The sequence below is a fragment of the Crinia signifera genome, chromosome 6 (genome assembly GCF_055691185.1).
Source record: "Crinia signifera chromosome 6, ASM5569118v1, whole genome shotgun sequence".
Taxonomy (NCBI): Eukaryota; Metazoa; Chordata; class Amphibia; order Anura; family Myobatrachidae; genus Crinia; species Crinia signifera.
In genome coordinates this window covers 269,695,828-269,719,334 of record NC_139222.1, presented here as the reverse complement: position 1 = coordinate 269,719,334, position 23,507 = coordinate 269,695,828, and the positions used below count along the sequence as shown (strand labels likewise).

The 23,507-nt window shown below is 45.7% G+C and overlaps 1 protein-coding gene across 4 annotated transcripts in view; it reads right to left on the bottom strand.

Annotated features, from left to right (window-relative positions):
* Positions 1-23,507, bottom strand: part of CRTAC1 (cartilage acidic protein 1) — a 527,150-nt gene that overhangs the window by 432,230 nt on the left and 71,413 nt on the right. For all 4 annotated transcript variants that reach the window (XM_083149576.1, XM_083149578.1, XM_083149579.1 and 1 more), the window contains exon 2: positions 1,906-2,105. In XM_083149576.1, the coding sequence (XP_083005702.1) occupies positions 1,906-2,105 (200 nt within the window). The remainder of the gene's footprint in view (positions 1-1,905; positions 2,106-23,507) is intronic.

Below are 23,507 nucleotides of genomic sequence, written 5' to 3'. Positions count from 1 at the left end.
TGGCCTATACTCACGGCTCTTCCGCGAGGCCACGCCCCCATTTGCCGCTATGGGGGCATGACCCAGAGGCTCTGTGAGCCTCTAGCCATGCCCCCAGCCCCCTGGCTGCAGGAATAGATGCTGTGCACATGCGCACAGCGTTTATTCCCTGCTGCTTAGCAGCTGACAGGGGGGGACTCCCAACAGCCCCCCCACACCGCGGAACACTGCCGCCCGCGGGTGGGACAGCGGGACAGGCCCTGACAATCGGGACTGTCCCGATAAAATCGGGATTGTTGGGAGGTATGGGTCAGTGCTCTGTGCTCTGTTTATAACATGCAGTCATAATAGATATAAGGGTGGCATTAAAAAATGTGTGTGGTGTGATGGAATGGTTTCCCGATGGTTAGTAAACAATGTCCAGGTATATGTTTATACTGATGCAAGCAATGAACATGGAAAGGAAACTTATGTCCACCTTTTCACCCTGTCGACCTTTTTACTAGGGTGGCTAATCCCAGGATTTGGGATCGGCGGGATCCCATGATTTGGATTCAAAATTTACTGAATTTCAATCCCAGGATTAGAGTTTCCAATCTTGGTATTTCGGGATTATACTTCGCATGTACGGCTCTGCGCAGCATGACGTTGTCAGAGGTGACGCTGCGCAGGCTACAAAGCCGCAACACCCGCCTCAGCCGCACCCTCCGTGTGCCCAGCTCCCGGGGGGCATCCGGGGCGTTTTTGTTATTAGGGAAGCCAATCCTTGGTTCCAAGGAATCCCAGGATTGAGCATTTTTCAATCCCGAATCCCGGGATTCCCTACTTTTCACCCTGCCAGTATTAACTACTGTGAACGTTTTATCTGTGAACCTTTTGTACTTCTTAATCGTATGTTATCGACCTATTGATTATCTACCTCGACATCGTAGATTTATTATACCACACCAGGGCTGCTGCTAGGAATTTTGGGGTGCGTTACTGGTTTTTAGTCCGGGCCCGACTCACTTCCAACCTGGCTCCCCTCTCACTTCCAGTACGGCTTCCCCCTCACTTCCAGCCTAGCTCCCCCCTCACTTATAGTCCGGCTGCCCCATCACTTACTACCCGGCTGCCCCGTCACTTACCTCCCAGCTCCGGGTACCAACCCCCTTCCACTGTGTTGCCTCCTGCTCAGTACATTGTGGGTGAATGAAGCCCTGCTCCCAAGTGCAGGCTTTTTTGCCTCTGGACGACGTCAGCCAATTAAAATATGGCACGGCTGGTGAGCCAATCAGAGCTTGCGTACTGTTAGCCACTCAGAGCGGCTGCCGGCAGTATGCAACCTCTGATTGGCTGCCGGCGTTTGGAGGTGAAGAAGCCTCCAGGACTCTGCAGGGCTTCGTTTAGCGCACTGAGAGCGCAGGCAGCACAGCAGAGGCAGTGGCGGGGGGGTCCGGTGGGCAAAATAAGTTTCCCAGTCCCTTCCCTCTCTCTCACAAATGCCGGGCCTGGGACAGCTGTATCCACAGCACCCCCCTAATGGCGGCCCTGCCCCCCTCAGCAGATTCTACCTAGCACATCCTATAAAATGATAGCTAGAATCTGATTGGTTGTTATTGGCAACCCCTCCATGTGTCTTCTTTAGGATTATAATAAATCTCCCCCTAGTACATTTCCTGCATCAAACAAATAACATAGACCAGGGATCCGCAATACGCAGAATGTTGGTACTGTGGTGATATCTAATGCTTCCAGTGTCAGGGAATAAAAATATCACCAACAGTTGTTTCTTTTACATATAATCTGCAAATAACAAGCAGCGCAGAAGACCGCTGCGTGGAACTATGCCAGCACCACTGAGAATACATTTATGTATAATACGTATAATAAGAACAGGTCTCTTTCTACAGCTTTGCAAAAGTGTTTTTAAAATGAATCACTCACCCAGCAACAACAATTTCAAAGTCCCCGTCGTTGTCCACATCTGTTACGGCCATCCCGTAGTTGAGTTGCGTAGGGTTACTTTCGTAATCCGGCGGTAGAACCGTGTTGGTGACAGCCGTGAACATGGGCTCGGAACGCTGAGCTCCCCCGCAGCAGAGAACAATGGAGAGCAGCAAGACCAGGAGCATCATCTTTGACACCTGAAAATACAAAGAGTAATATATTCAAGACTATTATTCACCGCATTAACATCTCACACATTACATGTCTCACAGGCCCTTATTCTGATTGAGTCGCACGGCTACGTGTGCGGTCGAATGGCTGATATTTGGTATTTGCGCATGTGCAGAGGCGTATCTGCGCATGTGCGAACGCCTTCCATGTCCGAACACGGAGTGAGGTCCGTGCAGAAAACAATCGGTCAGAACCATCCGAGCAGGGGGTGGAGAGGGGCGTGATGGGCTGTTTATGCGTATGCCCCGCGTTTCATGGGCGTTTCCATGAAAATGCTCGGCGTACGTATGGTTATGTGGCCATGACGCACGTGTGGGGGGTGGACAGCTGACATAGCCGGATGCCATCTGCCCACCCATATCCCTGCTTTCATACGGAAAAATGTCAGAGTGGTCTGGTGCACTCGGTGCTGCTTGACCACTCGGTCCATCATTCGATGGTCGGCGACCATCGGAGGATGGGGGAGGTTCCCACAGATGAAGGAGGTGTTCACATGAAACATCCACTGGCGGTCCGTACGCTCGTTGTCTTACCGCATTCAGAGCGATCCGTAGGCGGGGCTAAGAACACTTGGTGCCCGCCCGAAATACGCATCCGACCGATTCAACTACAATAAGGGCCATTGGGCCTTATTCAGAATGCATCGGTACTGCGCGCATTCGCACGCAGTACCGATGTTGTGCGTCTGCGCATGCGCAGGCGTGTTTCTGTGCAGGCGCATGGTGCGTGCACCCACGGCGACCTTTCGGGTCACCGGGTGCACGCACCCATGGCAGCGAGGGGGGGGCGGAGATGGGCTGGGAGCGCCGGGCTGCCTCATTACCATATGGGAACGCCAGAGTTCCATGGGCGTTTCCATGAGAACGCTGGGCGTTCTCATGGTAATGAGGCAGTGACGCGGGTGTGTGGGCCCGGTAGCTGACATCACCGGATGTCAGCTGCCCGCCCATATCACGCCAGCGTGCACGCATATATACGCAACTGAAAAGTCACTTATATATGCGTGCACGCTAAACATCATTTGATGGTCGGTGACCATCGAATGATGTGGGCGGACACCCCAGCAAAGCGAATGGATGTTTATGCAAAACATCCATTCGCTGCTGTGCGGGCGAAGCCGCACTTTGCTGGGGGGGCGTGCGTTTGCCGGGCGGGGTTTGGTGGACTCGCAAGGCTGCGAAATCGCAGCCTTGCGAATCAACCTGAATAACCCCCATTGTGTGAAAGAATGACCAGGAAAATGGATAAAGAGAAATATTGCAAGACATAGGATAGACTCAACTAAAGCAAGTGCAGAAGGTATGTGAATAGGGGTGAGATCGCATGGCATGCGAATAGATGATTTACATAGACATCCATTCGCATGCCAGTGGGAACGATGTGGTACGCACACGCATATATAAAGTGACTGCGGTCATTTTTATAGGCATGTACGTTCTCGTGGAAATGGGTGGGCAGCTGCCCGCCCACGTCATTGGGCGATTACCATGGGAGTGGCCAGTGTTTTCACCGGATTGCCCCTGAAACGCTGGGCGTTCCCATTGGCTGGTACCCTTGCCCGCCTCCCACAAGGTTGTGTGCGTGCACCCTGAGAACAGTTTGTTCGCCATATGCGCACGAACTCAGCGTCTGCACATGCGCAGAAATGCGTCTGAGCATGCGCAGACTCTAAACATCACCACTGTCCGAACACATATGGACTACCGGACGGATCTGAATAAGGTTCTTAGTACTTCTGGCCCCAAGACTTGACTTCGCTCTGAGGGATACATTTAGTTTGTGCATTCGAAAATGTGATAAAAACCAAGAAAATTGGTGTTTTTACTGTATTTTTGCTTTAGTGCATCCCGACCTGTGTTTGAAAAATGACACTGGTTCAAGGCTTCTCCAAGGCTTAGTACATCTGCCTGGTATCTGTGTGTATTGTTGTATTGTGTCTCCGGCATGGTCATTGTGAGTCTGTGTATGACTCTATAACTATGAGCCAGTCTGATTCTGTGTATTCTGAGACACATTTCTTACAATAAAGTAAGAAAGAACAATGTACCCACTACTACTAAATTATTACTGATATGAGAAGCTGCCTGGAGGATCTGTGACCTTTAACAAAAGTACAAAATATGCCATAGACAGACAGGAGGTGCAGAGAAAAAAGGGTTTCCTCAAAAAAAAAGCACAAGAAAAAGTTGGTTTTTGACAAAACACACAGACAAAAACCCAATCAGGCAAGGCCCATCCACACGAAGTGATATTACAAATGATATCGCTAATTTTGGCCCTTCTGTGCTATAGAGCTTGTAATAATATCCAGTGTGTATATCAGGGTTGACTACTTTTATAGTCTACTCTCCGGGGGAAGCCAGGAGAGGAGACTGTCAGTAGCACTCCGGGGGGCGGGGCCTGATGTAGACGTCATCAAGCTCCACCCCCAGTACTGCCAATCCCGCAATTTGCGGGTCTTCCAGAAGGGGCGGGTCTAAATGACATGATTTGCATATTTAGCCCCTCCTCAAAAAGGCCACAAATAATGGGAAATGAAGGGAGGGGGACCCGATTTTCGGGAGCCTCCCGGCCATTGAGCATAAACACCAGGTAACCCTGCTGTATATGCTCAGAAAGGCCATAGGTTTCAGTGAGGTCACCAATGACGGATACACTTTAATTTGGGAATGCGGAGTTCATTATGTATAGCCAGATCTATGGATTGTAATTGCCATATGAAAATGATTGGAACACTCCCAGACAGAAAGCGGCAGGAGCCAGAGAATCTTTTGTGCAGATTCAATTCCACCCAAATGTTTTGGATCCAATCTGAACCAAGATCCGGTCTGGATCTCCTTAGATCAGAATTAAGTACCAATAAGGATTTTCACATGGTTCAGAATTTGAATTTTAAATCTAAATTTCAGGTTTTGGATTGCAAAACTTACTTGATTTTTTTTTTTTTACATGATTCTTATTCCCATTCTTAGATCACATGTAAAATAGATCACCCTTCCTGGTACATTTCCCACATAATGTTAAAATGCACTGGGAACTTTAAAAAAGATTTGGTTTATCCTATATAAATTGGCCCAGCTGTAAGTACACATTTTAAACACACAGTAAAAGTACTCCCAAGAATATGGATTTGTACAGTACACCAGTCCTCATTTATGGACTTATGCTAGGTACAAACAAGAATGATCCGGATCGTGAGCAGATTGTGAGATGATCCTATGATGGTCGCACGATCTGTTGGGAGAACACGATCTGATCACGATCTGTACCCAGTTGAATGGATCTTTTACAAATCCTGACTGCAGCAGGTAGGAACTCCAAAAGGACCAAATGATCAGAATCGGATCTAAAAACATGCCAAGACATGCCCAATTTACATACAAACGGACAAGATTGCATCGAAATTGGGGGAGTTGAGGCCACATCGTTCTGGTGTGTGCCCTACATTACTGTGGGAGCTGTTACTCGTGCAGATATTTGTTCCTGTATAGGAAGTATCAGCCGAAATCGGACCAAATCACCTCAGTGTATGGGCACCTTTAGAGAGCAACACAAAGACTCTGGGTAGGGATGAGAAAGGATGCCTTCCCCATCCAGCAGGGGCGGTGCCAGGATGATGCAATTCAGCAGGAGTGATGTCATTGGATCCCCTCGGACTGCCCACTAGGTGATTGCACCCGATTTTCAGGAGTTTCCAAGCCCATGAGGGAGCATAGGCAACTATGATGTGAAGGCTACTTTCAAAATTATATTAACCATACCTCCCAACTTTGGCAGTCCAGCAGGCGGGACGCTGCTGCGCGCCTAAATTTTCTGGGGGGTGGCCTAATTTGGGGGTGTGGCCTATACTCGCGGCTCTCCCGTGAGGCCACGCCCCCATTTTGCCTCTAGCCATGCCCCCAGCCCCCTGGCTGCGGGAATAGACGCTGTGCGCATGCGCACAGCGTTTATTCCCCGCTGCTTAGCAGCTGACAGGGGGGACTCCCAACAGCCCCCCCCCACACCGCGGGACACTGCCGCCCGCGGGTGGGACAGCAGGACAGGCCCTGACAATCGGGACTGTCCCAATAAAATCTGGACTGTTGGGAGGTATGTATTAACCCCTTGAGTGGTGGGGTTTGCTGGGGCAGGACAAACCTGCCAGGACAGATTTATCCTGCCCCATAAATACCCACCACAGTACTTAAGGGAAGCCTCCCGCCCTGTCCAGCCCCCCCCCCCCTCTTCTCCCTGTTGCTCACCGCGAGCCAGTCCTGAGTCCACACTCCAGATCGCCGGGTTTATCCCGTTTATCTGCTGCCCCTGAGGCCATTCACAGTAGTGACCAGGCAGCAGGCTAGAGGCTTTTCAGGATGGCTCAGGGGGACTCGGGCGCCCGAGCTCCTGCAGCGCGGCTCAGCCCGGAAAATTTCCAGGCATACCACCGAAGTGGTTAATAAAACAGGAAGAATCCAGGGAATGGTGACCAAAATGGTTCATGGGTAGTGCAACAGACCTTTAGGAAATACTTTGAGCTGAACATGTGCAGGAATAGGACAGAAGCGTTCAAAATGATCAGAAGTATTAGGAGAGCTCAAGTAGGGTAGACCGTATTCTCATCAAGAAATGTAACCTAACAAAAGGCGGTTTTACAGGAAGAGAGGCAAATTAATGAACTTCCCTTCTTAGAATGGGAAAAAAATAAAAAAATCACACAAAAAAAATGGCAGGTCTAGATGAATTCAAAAGGTTATTTTCTGCTATCAAGTGCTACGTGTATATCTATATAACAGCGTTCCGCACAGCGTTGCTGCAGAGTGCTGTACATTCAGGTGGAACGAGCAGTTTAAGAAACTACAATCTTCAAAGGGTAAAATATGCAGCACAAATGGGCATACAGCTAGCATCCTGGTCTCAAGTGTTTTCCCTTTATAAGATGTTTTATATTACGGCTCCAACCTTCCTTACAGTTACCATGGTCACCCCCAATCTTCTGGGTTCCTACAAGACATTGCGTTTGACCTACAGGGCTGCTGACTGCATTGGCTTATGCATGAGACACGCAGACACACAGTGGCCTTTCACATCGCTGCTCGTCCTCACGGAATATATAAAAAGCAGATATAGGTACATAAGCCCGATCATATGTGACATAATGATGCATTTGATCCAATAGCATGGAAGTCTTGCGCCTGACGATATTCTGTATCATTTTTAACACCTTTGGTTCCCGCGGGTATCTTCTCTGCACAAAAGAATTGAGAACAGTAACATGAATTAATTCCGGAATATCACTCTAGTGAAGTGAACATGTAGAAACTTCTAAGAAAGATAAATTAGTGTAGAGCTCCCAGGCCCAGGCTGTCTCTGTATATTAAAAAATTTATGTATCCAACTAATGAGGAAAGTATCATTTCACATTTATTATGATAAAATCAGTCAGATTAAAATTAGCTATACATTTATCTCATTAGAGACGAGCGTTCGGGGACAAACGCAGGATTTTTCTGGGAGGAATTAGAAAACGAAAAAAAAATATAATATTACCAATATCCGGCCCCCTGGTGTCATGATTTGGGGCCATCATGACAATTCTAATGGAATCTCATCATATTAGCTCCGCCCTCTTTCCACTGACCCTGGAGTCATGGCAACTTGCCATAAGGGGGTGGAGCTTTGCACTATCATGTTTGCTTTGTCACTTCTGTCAGTGGAGGGGGGGAGTTATGGATACTCAGAAATTCCCACTGTGTGCGCTGGTATATGATTGTTAGTTCCACAGCACTAAGGTTGACATGCATTCAGTCGACCACTGAAGGTCAACATGGGCTAAAGTCGACAGGGTCATTAGGTCGACACAGACATTTGGTCAACATGAGCAGGGTCGACAATCAAAAGGTCGACATGAGGTTTTTCACTTTTTTTGAGCCAACATGTGCCGACAAGAGATATTTCATGCCCTACCATCCCATAGGGCATGATGGGAGAATAAAATTGTGTGCCCGAAGAATGGCAAGCGCAGTGAGCCATCCGAGGGGACGCAGTGCTACGTTATGGTGTCCATGTCCACTGTGTCGACATTCGGGACACAGAAAGTGAATAACCCAGTGTCGACTGATGACCTTGCCCATGTCGACCTTCTGAGGTGTCAACATAGGCCCATGTTCGACCTTAGTGCTGTGGACCCTATGATGCATACTCGTGTGCACTAGTGAGCAGTGTCTCATATACTAAATATTACACCACAGATATTTCTAGATCATTCCATGAGCCAATCTTAAAAACCTTTGAACCATCTACATTTACAATCAGTCAGGTCATTGGCAAAATCCAACTTTGGAAATCTTTGATTTTATGTTTCCAAAAATGATCGGTAAGTAGGGAATTTTAAATACAGATGGAGCGCCTCTCATTATTGCTGCCATTTCGCCGTGGCGAAGGTTTTGGCGATCCACTTTTCTTCTTGCGCTTTGGGCGTGGATGCTCACCTTGCAATACAAATCTCCACCACTGGGTGGCTAATGCTCCACTAATCTAGCGGCGGATTGATATACCGATGGAACCCCACCATTCGCCGAGTGGAGCATGCTTACACGTACAGTACTACAGTATGAGATGATCGTGCATCTCATCCCCATGAAAATTGCTGCGGCTCCAACTGTGCTGTACAATACAAGCAAATGGGCAGTGTAGTCTCATGGTCCCATAGGCAAATAATAACCTTCACGTCACGTTCACGTAGCCAATGCGGAATATTTTGAACACATGAACATTGGGACAGTAAAGTAGTGTAGAACATTGGGACAGTAAAGTAGTGTAGAACATTGGGACAGTAAAGTAGTGTAGAACATTGGGACAGTGAAGCAGTGTAGAACATTGGGACAGTAAAGCAGTGTAGAACATTGGGACAGTAAAGTAGTGTAGAACATTGGGACAGTAAAGTAGTGTAGAACATTGGGACAGTAAAGTAGTGTAGAACATTGGGACAGTAAAGCAGTGTAGAACATTGGGACAGTAAAGTAGTGTAGAACATTGGGACAGTAAAGTAGTGTAGAACATTGGGACAGTAAAATAGTGTAGAACATTGGGACAGTAAAGCAGTGTAGATCATTGGGACAGTAAAGCAGCGTAGAACATTGGGACAGTAAAGCAGTGTAGAACATTGGGACAGTGAAGCAGTGTAGAACATTGGGACAGTGACAGTAAAGTAGTGTAGAACATTGGGACAGTAAAGTAGTGTAGAACATGGGGACATTAAAGTAGTGTAGAAACATTGGGACAGTAAAGCAGTGTAGAACATGGGGACATTAAAGCAGTGTAGAACATGGGGACAGTAAAGCAGTGTAGAACATGGGGACATTAAAGCAGTGTAGAACATTGGGGCATTAAAGTAGTGTAGAACATTGGGACATTAAAGTAGTGTAGAACATTGGGACATTAAAGTAGTGTAGAACATTGGGACAGTGAAGTAGTGTAGAACATTGGGACAGTAAATTAGTGTAGAACATTGGGACAGTGAAGCAGTGTAGAACATTGGGACAGTGAAGCATTGTAGAACATTGGGACAGTGAAGCAGTGTAGAACATTGGGACAGTAAAGCAGTGTAGAACATTGGGACAGTAAAGCAGTGTAGAACATTGGGACAGTAAAGCAGTGTAGAACATTGGGACAGTAAAGCAGTGTAGAACATTGGGACAGTAAAGTAGTGTAGAACATTGGGACATTAAAGTAGTGTAGAACATTGGGACAGTAAAGTAGTGTAGAACATTGGGACAGTAAAGTAGTGTAGAACATGGGGACATTAAAGCAGTGTAGAACATTGGGACAGTAAAGTAGTGTAGAACATTGGGACAGTAAAGCAGTGTAGAACACTGGGACAGTAAAGCAGTGTAGATCATTGGGACAGTAAAGCAGCGTAGAACATTGGGACAGTAAAGCAGTGTAGAACATTGGGACAGTGAAGCAGTGTAGAACATTGGGACAGTGAAGCAGTGTAGAACATTGGGACAGTGAAGCAGTGTAGAACATTGGGACAGTGAAGCAGTGTAGAACATTGTGTAGCAGCAATAAATGAGCCTTTACAATCCATTTCTTTGAACGTATTTTACAATTATAATCTGGAAGAAATAAATATAAATTGCCCTCAAGGGTGTTACATTGTGAGCAGCATTTACACTGGTACACTGATGTTTTTGAACGACGGTGCCCCAGAGTATCAGAATTTTAATTTGCAGCACCCTTAGGCCAAAAGTTTCTTATGCAGAAATTAAGAAATAAATGATAAATTAAGTAAATTGTGTATATATGAAATTCTTAGGTTTAATTATGTGTTATGGGACAGGATTTGCTTTGTTTGTCCACATACTCTATGATTGGCAGCCATTAGCCCAATCAAACTGACCATAAATAATTTTAATTGGTCCTGGATCATTGTTAGGTGCTGTGGAACCCTTGTGGGGCCATATCAATAATCAATAATCTTTATATATCAAATATCTATTACTTCTAGAAGGTGATTTTAGTGACACTCCCTTTTTCTCCCTTCATACTTAACCAAAATCAATCAATGAGATAAATGAGGTACCATTTGAAAGAATAAGTTCTCCCCTTCTGACAAATTGTTCATTTACAAATGCACATTGTATGTTTACAAGTCAAACTTAATTACTGTGTTGGGCTGCCACATACTTCCCCGTTCGGGTGCCACATACCCCACCGCTGGAGTTATGCGTGTCCCCATGCAATGCATAACGTGAGGAAACATTAGGCTGCCAGGACAATTAGGTCCGACCTGGTTCGGGGGGGGGATGGCGGTGGGGTGAGTGGATGCCGTGGCAACGCTGAGTTGCATGAGTGGGGGCGCCACCGACCTGCTCCAGTGGAGGGGAGGATTTGCATCTGCAGCTCACCTGGCTCCATGGGCACCACTGCTGACCTGGCACTTCCACTGACCTGCTGGAAAGTGCCGCCCTCCAGTGGGCGGATCCCCAGGCAAATGCCTAAAGCTGCCTCGCGGTGGCGCCGGCCCTAGATACGCCCCCTCAACGGTGCTCCATGCGATGACTTACAGTTAAACTTTTCAGAAATAGGCAAATATGCTATGAAGCAGGCCCAGATTTATGCCAAAACAAGGACGTATTGGGATGCGGCTTATTTGGGTCAGTTTCGCATGTCCACATCCGTGAAATATCATATGCATATTTATGGTTCAAATTTACTTTATAAAATTTGCTTTTCAATATCTTGCAACAAAATTTAAAGCCTTCCCACACACACACACAATAAATATATGTATGTTTGCTGTTTAGAACCATCATATGTTGTACAAACACAGTGCTTTGTACAGAAATCTATTATGAGAGGTGAGACAGATACATCTAGTAAAGCCCCTGCAATATTGTTAAAACACTTTAATCGCAGCAAGAGAACATTTCAAATTCTTATTGTTGAAAATATGCTAATTGCATTCCTGAAAGGGTGATACTTTTTTATCATATAATATTTGTTATTAAGTGTTCAACACTGTTGACATGGCAACCTCCGCTGCCCGCCCAGCAGACGCTGGAGAACTACTTCTGTGCTGAAGCTCTAATACTTGGGTACAGTTTACCAAGATGAAAACACAACGTGCAGTACTTGTAGCTGTCAGCAATGCCGGCATTACAGGCTCAGACATATTTACAAACTGCGTACAAGGAAATGTTACCGGGAATCAAAAGCCGCGATGACACCTGCGTTATACGGGCGGGAAGGTTCCCCAACGAATAACTCTCATCTCTCTGTAATTGCACGTGTAGCCAACAATTATGTGTTTTCAGATCAGACATGTTGGCTCATTGAGAAATGATAAATATGGCTTATTTGAATAAGAACCGTCAAGAACACCTGACAACGCTGCAGAAAGATACAGGCCCTTATTCTGATCGGTGCGTACTTTCCCGAATTCTTACGTAGCGGGCCGCACGCCACGCTGTGCGGACATCGTCCGTAGAAACGCCCACCAAGCCTCCGCATTCGGACGGACTCACTGTTTAAGAAGGGGGAGTGTTTACGGACAACATCCAAACCTTGCGTGTGCGGTGGACACAAACAGATTCTGCATGGTCTTACTGCGTAAGCACGGTCTTACCGCGTCAGAACGGACGGGAACCTGGCCGTACGCACCGATGCGGTGTATTTACGCACAAATCACTAGTATGAGAACACCCAAATCTGGAACATGACCCGCTTATGCAATTAGAAGCACTGACAAGCATGTAATTAATGAGTAATGAGTAAAGGAGTGGATTGTATTGTGTTCAGCTGACATTGGTTGCACTGATTGGGCGTTCCGATTGCCTAGCGCATGACCGAGTGGTGTCCGCAAAGCAATACTTGCTTATGAACACAGCATATTTCTAGCCTTTTGGTTCGCGTGCATTCGGTGTGCTGTCCGAATGCACGCCTACCAGAATGAGTGCACTCCCTCGTGTCCGCCCATGTTTACGCCCAGTTTAGCCCACTTTGAAACTACGCCCCTGTGTAGTTCCGAATGACGCCCATAATACGCCCATATTTCCCGAGTGATTGCGGTGCACATTTCTGTACGGTATTAGTGAGAACAAGTACGGAGACCATGCGTGACACATGCGCATAGCGTTCCCCACGCATGCGCAGACGGCTAAAAAACGCCATCCGAAAGTATTTGGAAATTTACGCATCGACCAGAATAAGGCCCACAGTGACAAACTGCACATTTAAATATAAAGTGGAACTGAACTCACCAAAAGTATTTTGTGGTATGACAGAGGGGGGACCCATATTGTCTAGGTCAGGCATCTCCAAACTATGGCCCTCCAACTGTTGTGAAACTACAAGTCCCATCATGCATTGACACAGTTTCGCCATTAGGGAATGCTGAAAGTATTGCAAGGCATGCTGGGATGTGTAGTCTTACAACAGCTGGAGGGCCACAGTTTGGACACGCATGGTCTAGGTCGACAGTCACTAAGTCAACTTGAACAAGGCCGGCGTTGACAAAAAGGTTGACATTGCACTCGATCAAACTTGACTAAAATGTTGATCTTGGCACAAGGTCGACACAAAAAAATGCAGACGTGATTTTTTTCATGATTTCTTCCCATTTTTGGATTATCATACTTTAATATCCATGTGGACTCCGATTGGGAAAGGTAAAGTGCCAAGCCTAGTGTCAGCAGAGCGAGGTACTTTGCCTGAAGCATGGCCATGCGAGAACTCCCATCTTAGTTAATTTAACAGTTGCACATGCCTTGAGATGCCACTGCTAGGAGAGAGAAATGAAGGGCACCAAGGCTAGTTACGCTGCTTAACATCCTTTGGACACTACAGCCAGGCATGCTGCAACGTATTGGGCTGCCCAGAGCTTCCCAGGACCTTTTCTTTTGCCACCAGCCTGACCCCTCATGTGATGTCATAGGGGTGGGGCAAGCACAGGGCATATGCTCCTGGGAGCAGTGGAGCCTGCCCTGGGAGCAGTGGAGCCCGGCACTGCCCATGGAACGGTGCAACCCGCCGCTGCCTGGGGAGCAGTAGAGCCCAGCGAGATATCAAGGACGGCACCATCCGGGGAGCAGTAAATCCCGGCGCAGGGAAAGCAGATGAGCCTCACGGAGGGGAGCAGTGGATCGTTGTGCTGGGAAGCTGGACAGCCCAGCAAAGAAAAGCAGGGGAGCAGAACAGTCTGTCGAACCCTTTCAAACACTTGCCCCTCCACTTTCCCCCCCATCCCTCCCCCCACTCTTCTTCCCTGCTACCACCCCTCTCCTCTTCCACATCCCCTCACCATCATCCTATATGTCTCCTCTCTTTCCTACTCTCCTCTTCCTCCTTCCCTTCCTCGTCCCACACTTCCCTTCCCCTTCCACTCTCCTTTCTCCCCTCCCTCCCCTGTATTCTCCTCCTCCCCTTTCCTGGCCACTCTTTCCCTCTCCACACTCACTCCATTCTTCCCCTCCTCCCCACCCTTATCCCTCACTACCACTGACCTCCCCACACCCCCTATCTTAATCTCTCTCTCTCATCACCCCATCTCTTTCCTCTTTTTTTGCCTTTCAGGATTTTGCTATGGGGCCCACAAACCTATTGTTACGCCCTGCCTTGCACATGCACACCGTGTCTATTCACCGCTTCTCTGATAGGCAGATCAGTGTATGGTAGAGGGGACTCCCAACTGCCCCCTACTTAACGTGGGACACTGTCGACCATGGGTGGGACACGGGACTGTCCCAAAAAACCGGGACAGTCCCATGAAAATCGGGACAGTTGGGAGGTATGGTTTTTCTATGACCCCAAACTCTAGGAGCTAGCAGGATTCCAAACACTTGCATGCACTTTATAAACAGACCTGTGTAGTTCTATCTCTTCTTATTTTGCTAGAATTCCCTAATGTTCCGTTCTGGCCATGCACATCAGTTGGGAAACAGTTCTCTATGCAGGCCATGCACATCAGTTGTTCCGTTCTGTATACAGGCCATGCACATCAGTTGGGAAACAGTTCTCCCATCTGATCTACCAATATACTAGTTCAAAATATAAACCATTAGCAGCAAGGATTGAGGGGTAGATTTATTAAGCTCGGTGAAGTGATAAAATGTTTGTTTTTTATCACCGGTCAATCAGTTCCTACCTGTCATTTTTCAAACCAAGCCTGTAACTTCACATGTAGGAGCTGATTGGCTGGTGATAAAAAAACAGACAGTTTATCACTTCCCTGAGCTTAATAAATCTGCCCCTGAGTCTCACCAGACCAAATTCAACTTTAATATGAGAATCACCAATTTTAGACATTTACAGGACAGATGTGTCCGTATACACTATTAATGCAATTGTGCCAAACCGCTTTTTCTAGGACTTGGCTTGCACTAAACAACTTTTTCACTTGAATGTGCATCTTTTGTGCTCGAAATAACAAATCTGCTAGTAATACCAGCACATGCGCAGCCAGGCCAGCAATGATGCGGGAGCTCGCAGCAGTGCTACCCCATACACATTGGAAGGCTTTCGGGTTGAAAGCAGCTCAAACAAGTAAACTGAGCTGCTTTCAGCTAAAATCCCCCAGTGTGTATGGACGTTTAGATTTGGGTGCGGTGTATTCAAACTGAAATCTAAATTGCAAGTGCAGGAATATAGCAGTCAGTATTTACCCTGCACAGAAACAAAATAACTCACCCAAATCTAACTCTCTCTACTGATGTTAATATATGACACTTGGAAATTGTGTAAAGGAGCCCATAGACGCTCCGTTTTTGCCGGCTCCGTTCTGCACTATGCGATGCGCGCTCCCGCGCATCACATAGTACGGTACAAAAAGTATGTGCTGCACATACTTTTTGTACTAGCTACACATCGCATCGGATCGCAGTGCATGCACACTGCATGCGCAAGGCATGCGATGCGATTTGTACTATTTAAGTCCCGAACGGATCGGTTAAATGGATCGTCCATGGGCAGCTTAAGACTGAGTCTGTGACACGGCATAGGGGGCAGTGTAGGAGGCTGTACAGGGGGCGTGGTGCTTATGATCACGTAACCATGGCCACGCCCCTGCTGCACAATGCCAATATTACAGGCATTGTACAGGGGGGGGGGGGGGGGCACAATGATGCAACTTAGAACAAATCGTGTCAATAGGTCCCCTTGGAGTGATCACTTGCATTCTGAGGTGGGCAGTCAAAGTCTGAATTTGTTGCCCATACTATAATATTGCACATTACACAAATATATACGTTTTTTTTTAAGCTTTACTAAGGCCCATCATTTAGGTTAGTATTGTAGCCATATATAACCAAGTACCAGTGTAATAGCTAGAAATTTTGAGCCCTCCTTCATGCATTAATTATAATTTTTTTAGTACCTATATACTCGTTGCTATGGGTATCTTGCTGGTTGCCAGGGGTTTCTTGTTTGTTGCTAGGGGGTAACATGCTCATAGCCAGGTGGTTTCTTGCTCATTGCCAGGGGGTTACATACTCGTTGCTAGGGGTTTCTTGCTAGTTGCCAGGGGTTTCCTTGTTTGTTGCTAGGGGGTAACATGCTCACAGCCAGGTTGTTTCTTGCCCATTGTCAGGGGGTAGGTGATTACAGCGCTCCAGTGCTCGGGTAGGTGCGCACCGCCCTCCTCTAGTAGGACCTCTAACCTCTGTCCCCTCCAAAATGGCTGCCATTTGGCATTTATGGAGGACTGTCTGCATGGAATCTTCCGCGTCACTGTGCCCCTGCGACGCCAACTCCTCCCCATCTGCGCTCGGGCCACGGTGGGCGTTGTTACACCACTGCAGAGTTCCTACTTTGCCATCAAATAAATCCCTTTGTGCTCAGTAGTAAACACTCAGATTTATCCTGAAGCCGGCTCTGTTCTGTGCTTCACATATTCCTCATATCTGTGCCTCGCGCATTCCTGTTCTGACTGATGCAGCAATGGCCCTTGTCTCAACAGGAAGATGACGGCAATCTATTACCATTATAAGTGCACTGTATGCAGAGATGGTTATAATGTAAAAGACGGGCAGATGAAAGCGATAGAAAACAGAGTTATTGCCTGAAAAAGTGCCCATCTTAAATTCAGCTTCGCAAGGCTCCAAGGACCTAACGTACAAATTGTATTATCTTTTCTAACAGGATATGAAGAATGCACAAAGGGAGACAGTTCGCAGCGGGTATCTCCTATCAGTATGCTGTCTGCCTTACCGCTTCCCGTTTATGATATAGTAGGACTAGGGGAGAGACATAGGGAAGCGGTAATGGAGCAGGAGAAACACAAGATGTGCAGCAGAAAGAAAAATAAAAGGGGATTCGGGGAGAGATAGGGAGATGACAAGACGCTGATAGCAAGGCAAAAAATATTAAGTGATAGAAGCAGATACAGTGAAACAAAGAGAAATCAACGCAAAAAAAGATCAGATGTCAAAGTCATGCTCGGGAAAATAAATGCAAAGAGATATCTGGGAAGGAAACAACCGAGGAAGAGAGGGTGAGACAAAGGTACACAATCGAATTATTTACTAACGAAATTGTTGGTTTAAAAAAAAAGGTTTTCAGAGTAAGTAACAAATGGGAGAAGAAGCGACGCCGGAACACAAAAAAAGCAAAGTACAACAAGAAAAAATACCTACTGACATGATAAATAAAAATGCTTTCTCCTTATAGAACAGCGAGGCCCATGTCCAGATATTAGTGTGATACGCGGTGTTGAACTGGTCATGATGCCGCCAGTGAATCCAGTTTCACATACCTAGTTTTGGACAAAATGAACCGTTTGTGTGCCAACATCTCTGAGAGAGGTTCAAAATATCCACTAAAAATTCCAGCGCCGCTCACATTGTTATATAAAGTCAAATAAAAAATCAATGTAGTGCGCCAGCACTTCCTATGGGGCCTACTTATTTTTGTATTCTGTAAACCAGTAATCGCTAACCTAGGGCCTTATTCTAGTTCACTCTTTCTGACAAAATCCTTCTTAGATGGACAATATCATGTGCACTGCAGGGGGGCAGCTGTAAAATGTGCAGAGAGAATTAGCTTTGGGTCAGTTATTTTGTTTCTGTGCAGGGTAAATACTGGCTGCTTTATTTTTACACTGCAATATAGATCTCACTTTGAAGCAAAACCCCACCCAAATCTAATTCTCTCTGCACATGTTACATCTGCCCCACCTGCAGTGCACATGGTTTTGTCCATCTAAGAAGGATTTTATCAGAAACTAGAACTAGAATAACCCCCCTTGACACTCCAGCTGTTGTTTAACTACACATCCCAGCATGCCCTGCATCAGTTTTAGCCTGGCCAAATAGCTAAACTGTAGCAGGGCATGCTGGGATGTGTAGTTCAACAACATCTGGAGTGTCAAGGTTAGCCATCACTGGCTGTAAACAGTCATTTTGCTTTCCAGGTGCTGATCATTAAAGCCAATTTATAATTTGAAATCTGAAATACCAGGTGACAGAAGCGCAGTGGGGAGGGGAGGGGAGGGGGGGGGAGTAAAAAAGATTCAGAGACGCACAGGTTCTGAAAGCAGGCATTTGCGGCTGTACGAAAGTACACAAGAAAGGGCATATGTAGCATCATTTGTGGGGGGGTACACACCAGAACGATTAGGGCTCAATTCCATCAATCTGGATCCAATTCCGACCGATTGGATGCAGATTGTATGTAGATTGGGCATGTTTAAGTCCAATTCCGATCTGATTCCAATCCGATGCGCGTCCCCGCTGTCGTTTGGTCGTTTTACAGATCCTACCTGCTGCAGTGAGGATCTGTAAAAGATCCATTCAACTGGATACAGACTCAGATCGGATTGGGATCAGATTGGATGCAGATCGTTAGCAGATTGTTAGCAGATTGTGTGCTCCAACAGATCGTGCGAAAATCACACAATCTGCTAACAATCTACTAACAATCAGGATCGTTCTGGTGTGTACCTGGCCTAAGTCTACAGATGGGTGGACATCAATACACGCTGCTGTGTGCACTTTTGTATATGACTCCGTATGAGGCCCAAAGTGAACTGGTGTTACTGTACCTACAGGAACAATAGGAGAACAGCAGCAAGGTTGTCCGTGTACCGTATAGTCATTACAAAAGATTGCATTACACAAAGGACTTTGCCGAGTGCTGCTGACTTTTAGTTCCCTGCAGTGGAAATAAACTCTGTTTACCACTAGGTCTGATTCATCAGGCTGTAATTTTGTCGCCAGACGTTTGATCGTTTACAAAACCACTTTGCATAGTCCCAGGTCAATAAATAAAAGAGATTAACTCCCCATTTGCGGCAACAAGGTGTTGCTGAATAACAAGGTTCTTGTTTGAATTTATACCATGTCTGTCCAGGAAATTAGAGGACGGTTGTATAGAGGACGCTGAGACAGTTAAGCCCCATACACACTGGGCGATTTTGAGCTGACAGTAACTCAGTCTTACCATTTCAGCTGCTTTCAGCCAGAAAGCCCCCCGGTGTGTATTGGGATGAGTGCGAATAGAATAGAATTCCTTTATTCGTTTCACCTTGGACAAATTTTCAATCGTTACAGCAAGGTTCAAGTACAGAAAAGAGTAATAGCATAATAATAAGAACACACATAATAAGATAAGATCCAAACAATATAACTCAAGAATCTAGGAACATGCAGGTCTTCTTCAGACCATGACAGTTGTACATTCTGATTGCAGCCGGAAGGAAAGATCTGCGATATCTCTCCGTTGAACATCGAGGGTGAAGCAACCTATCACTGAAAGTGCTACACAGATCCGTCAAAACATTTTTGAGCGGGTGTGAAGCATTATCCAATAATGATGTCATCTTGCTGATCATTAGGGCGGAGTGAAAAAAAATGAAATTGAGAAATTCAAAATCGGCTAGTGTGGGAAAGTTGTGAATTGACCTGAATAAGAAATGTGCAAAAGCTTTTTGATCTGAGTTAACATCTTCTGTTCTGGCAAGAGGCCTGAAGTTTCACTTTTTTGGTGAAAATGACGAAAACTGTGAAGATGCTCCGATCTAGTTATAATTATGTCATGATGTCTTAGAGTGGTTTATTAATATACTTAAGCTTAGTAAAAGAGAGTACGAGCTTGTCCTAGTGCAAAGCGACTGACTTTGTCGAGAGAAAAAAATACCTGATAAATGACCCATTTTCATGGTTTCAATTGTGAATATGGTGTTTTCTCTGGGTTTTTTCTTTTTGGGGGGGGGGGGGGGGGGGGAGGATGCTCTGTAATTGATGTGATCAGGAAAAGAAACTTGGTGGAAAAAAAAAACAGGGTAAATCCCTTTTGTTTGCCTTTAATAGAATAGAATAGTGCAGGGGTCCTCAAACTGTTTTTCTCTGGGACCCCATCAGACAATAAAAATAATTACAGGACCCCAGCAAGTTACTGCAGAAGGTCATCACATCACATGTAGTCAGCAGACAACACATGCATGGTAGCATTGTGGAGGCACAACATGATGGGAGGAGTCTAAAATAACAGACAACTCAACAGATCTATTAGACTGCTTGAATCACTGACTGAGATTAGAAAAGTCACCAGTCTGATGGTCAGCAACATGGAGTAGCGACCCCATGCTGAGAAGGTCGGGACCCACTTTGGGGTCAGGACCCACAGTTTGAGAACCGCTGGAATAGTGCATCTAATGTCCAACAAACTCTTTACTGCATGCTCCAGTAAGTTCAGTAACAATGCATTACACTCTTCTTTAGGTGCAGGATTTAAAACACTTCTGTTTATTGTCTTTACTTGTGGCAGTTTATTTGTTTGAAAAACAGTCTGAAAAACAGTTTGCATCCCCTATGCTGGGAACATGAAAGGGCTGCATTACAGCATATAGTTATGCCAAAGATAAGCCAATATATTAGCAGTTAAATATGTTGAAGTGTATTATGATGTAATAAACAAATACATCTAATGTTTAGTGATATTTAAAATGATACATTAAACAGTTTACACTGTTACTTGTAATACTTATTGTAACAGTTACTGTTTTTCAATAACAGACTGCAAAAGTTATTTCTTATTAGCAAGATCTGACAACCAGACACTCTTATTGATAAGACACAATGGGGCAGATGTATGAAAGATTGTTATGGGGGAGAAGGGGTATCAGCGCACGTTAAGTGCACTGATGCCGCTTCTCCCCCATGTATGATGGAACCAGCGTGCGCCCCTGTCCATATCGGAGCTGCTATCTAAATGATAGCAGGCCGAATGTATGAACGGTCAGCATCATTACTAGTGAAAAGGTAATGAGGCTTTTCTGTGAACTGTTGTATCACTGCCTTCTGGCCCTTATTCAAACCTGATCACAGTAAAATGGGCAAAAAAATGCTGCACTGCAGGTGGGGCAGATGTAACATCAAGTTTATTGTTAAGGTGAAAACCCAGGTACTTGTAAGTTCTTACGATCTCAATATCCATTCCCTGAATGCTCACAGGAGTTGGGGGGGGGTATGCTGACGTTTCCTGAAATCAACTACCAGCTTCCTAGTTTTCCTCGTGTTAAGTTGAAGATGGTTCTTCACACACCAAGTAGCAAAGTTCTGCACAAGTTCTCTGTACTCCCTATCGTCCCCATCGAATGTGGTGGGGTGCGGGACCGTGCCCCCCAAAAAATCACAGTCCTGTGTAAATCGGGACAGTTGGGAGGTATGCCGGAATGTACTATAGGACAATTAGAAGAGAATTAGCACATTTCTTCTGAAAGCCCTTGAATTCGCTTTGCGGATCACATTTCCCTTATTTGTACACTAGTGAAAACAAAAAAGAGTGCAGAACCGGTCATCTGGCCCTGTAGGACCGTCGAAGGTCTGCAAAAGCCATCAACGACATTCTGAAAAAATCTGGTGTCCAAGTTTGTGACCGATCCATACGGAAAAACTTTGTGTCAATGGTTTGCAAGCTAGGACTCCGAGGAAAAACCTGTGTCTTAATGATATCGGTCAAATGTATAGGTTGGGCTCTAGCACACAAGGATTGGACAGAAGAAGACTGGGACAAGAGTATTTGTAACGATGAGACCAAAATCAGCTTCTTCGGGAGTGATGGAGTGAAATTTGTTCGGCGTCAGCCTGGGGAAGATCTTTTGACCGAGTGCACAATTGCAATTATGAATCAGCCGATGTGTGTGATGGTGTGGGGCAGCATGGCATGTGATAATTCACACATAGCTGCTATGAATTCATCGCAGTGCAGAGAAAGGCTAATTTATGACATTCCATCCGCATCTAAGAAATGGATTGTGATGAATACACAGATCTGACTTGTTGGAGGCACAATTTCACAACCTAATTTCCCTTCATTTATCAGGGCAGCTTCCCGCTATGGCTACATATGGTTTGGCACCTGATAAGTCACATGTGATTTGTCACATGTAAAAGGCCTTCCGGTGAACTGCCACTGGGGAAAAGCCTGCGGTAGTGGTGGGTAGGCAGCAGATTTCAAACCGCCCCATCAAATGAATGGGCGGTTCCTGATTGATTTCTCACCCAATCAGCAATAGCCCATTCATCGGAATGGGAGTTTTGAAATCTCGTGCCCGCCCAGTGCTACCCCAGCCTCTTTCTCCAGTTGCCAGTGGTGGGGAGAAGATTGGGGGGGGGTCTCTGGGGCACATTGCACTGCGAATGAACAGGTACAGCAGCCAGCAGGAGGATATCCACCCTCCTTCATGGACTTCCACGCTGTTGTCTTCTAGCTCCATGAGCTCTTCAATGCTTCTTCTCTGCCTTTGAAATACCTCTCTGGCCTTGCGCAGGCTAATATTAGCTGATGCAAGGGGGCAGGGTGATGATGCAATGAGCTATGATTGGCTTGTGGTGGCCAACTTTGATTTTGAAAAATGCAGCAGTTGTTGCTATGGAACATATCAGTCAAATAGTAGCAATGGGTTGATATTCGGGATGCCAGGGCATTTTTTCAATCCAGGGATTCGGGATGAAAAAATGCTCAATCTTGGGATTTACGGTATGCCCGAATTGGCCTCCCTTTTAAAAAAATCTCCCTCATCCCGGGATTGGCCACCGTAATTGATATTTCACAATTAAACAGACACCGGAATAATATTTCAACTCAAGCATCATGAGTGGTTCCTAGTTATTACAGTCCACATAATTATTTTAATTAGACAATGTAGCCATTTACTCTTTATCAGTTACAGAAATAATAATGCACAACTCAGAGTAGCAGAAATTAGCACAACATCGCAATTGCACATGGAATACATTAGATCATACAGCCCGACTGTATGTGTGTTTTTCCAATTATACTGTCTCAATTAAAATGAATTCGCAACTGGAAGACTGTGAAATACTAACTAAATTAACACAGTAATTAACCTGCTTGCATTTAATGAAACAGCAGTCCCCCGGTGTCAGCGATGGCAAAGATAGAATCTTCTAATACAGTAACCAGCAAAGACGTTAATCTCCTCCGAGTGCTCACAATCAATACACGTTTGCAAGTTGCGGGGGGAAAATGAAGTGCTTCATATTAGTTATGAATTAGCCAACTTGAGAATGACGCCGAGAAAGCCATGCCATTTATTTTCCTTCGAAACAAGGCGGAATAAGCGAGTTCTTCTATCTTCTAGTTGTGCACTGAAGCAATCCTGACACAGAGTAACGCATGACGCCATTTACGGTGACAAACACACATGAACCAAAGAAATGGGTTCTGCGCTCTTAACCCCTTCATGACAGAGCCTTTTAAGGTAATTTTTTTTTTTTTTTCCTCCTTGCGTTCAAATAAGCGTAACTTTTTTAATTTTCCGGCTATATAGACACATGAGGGCTTTTTTTTTGCGGGACAAGTTGTACTTTTTAATGGTACCATTTACTATACCGTATAATATTCTGGGGAATCAGGAAATAATTCAATGT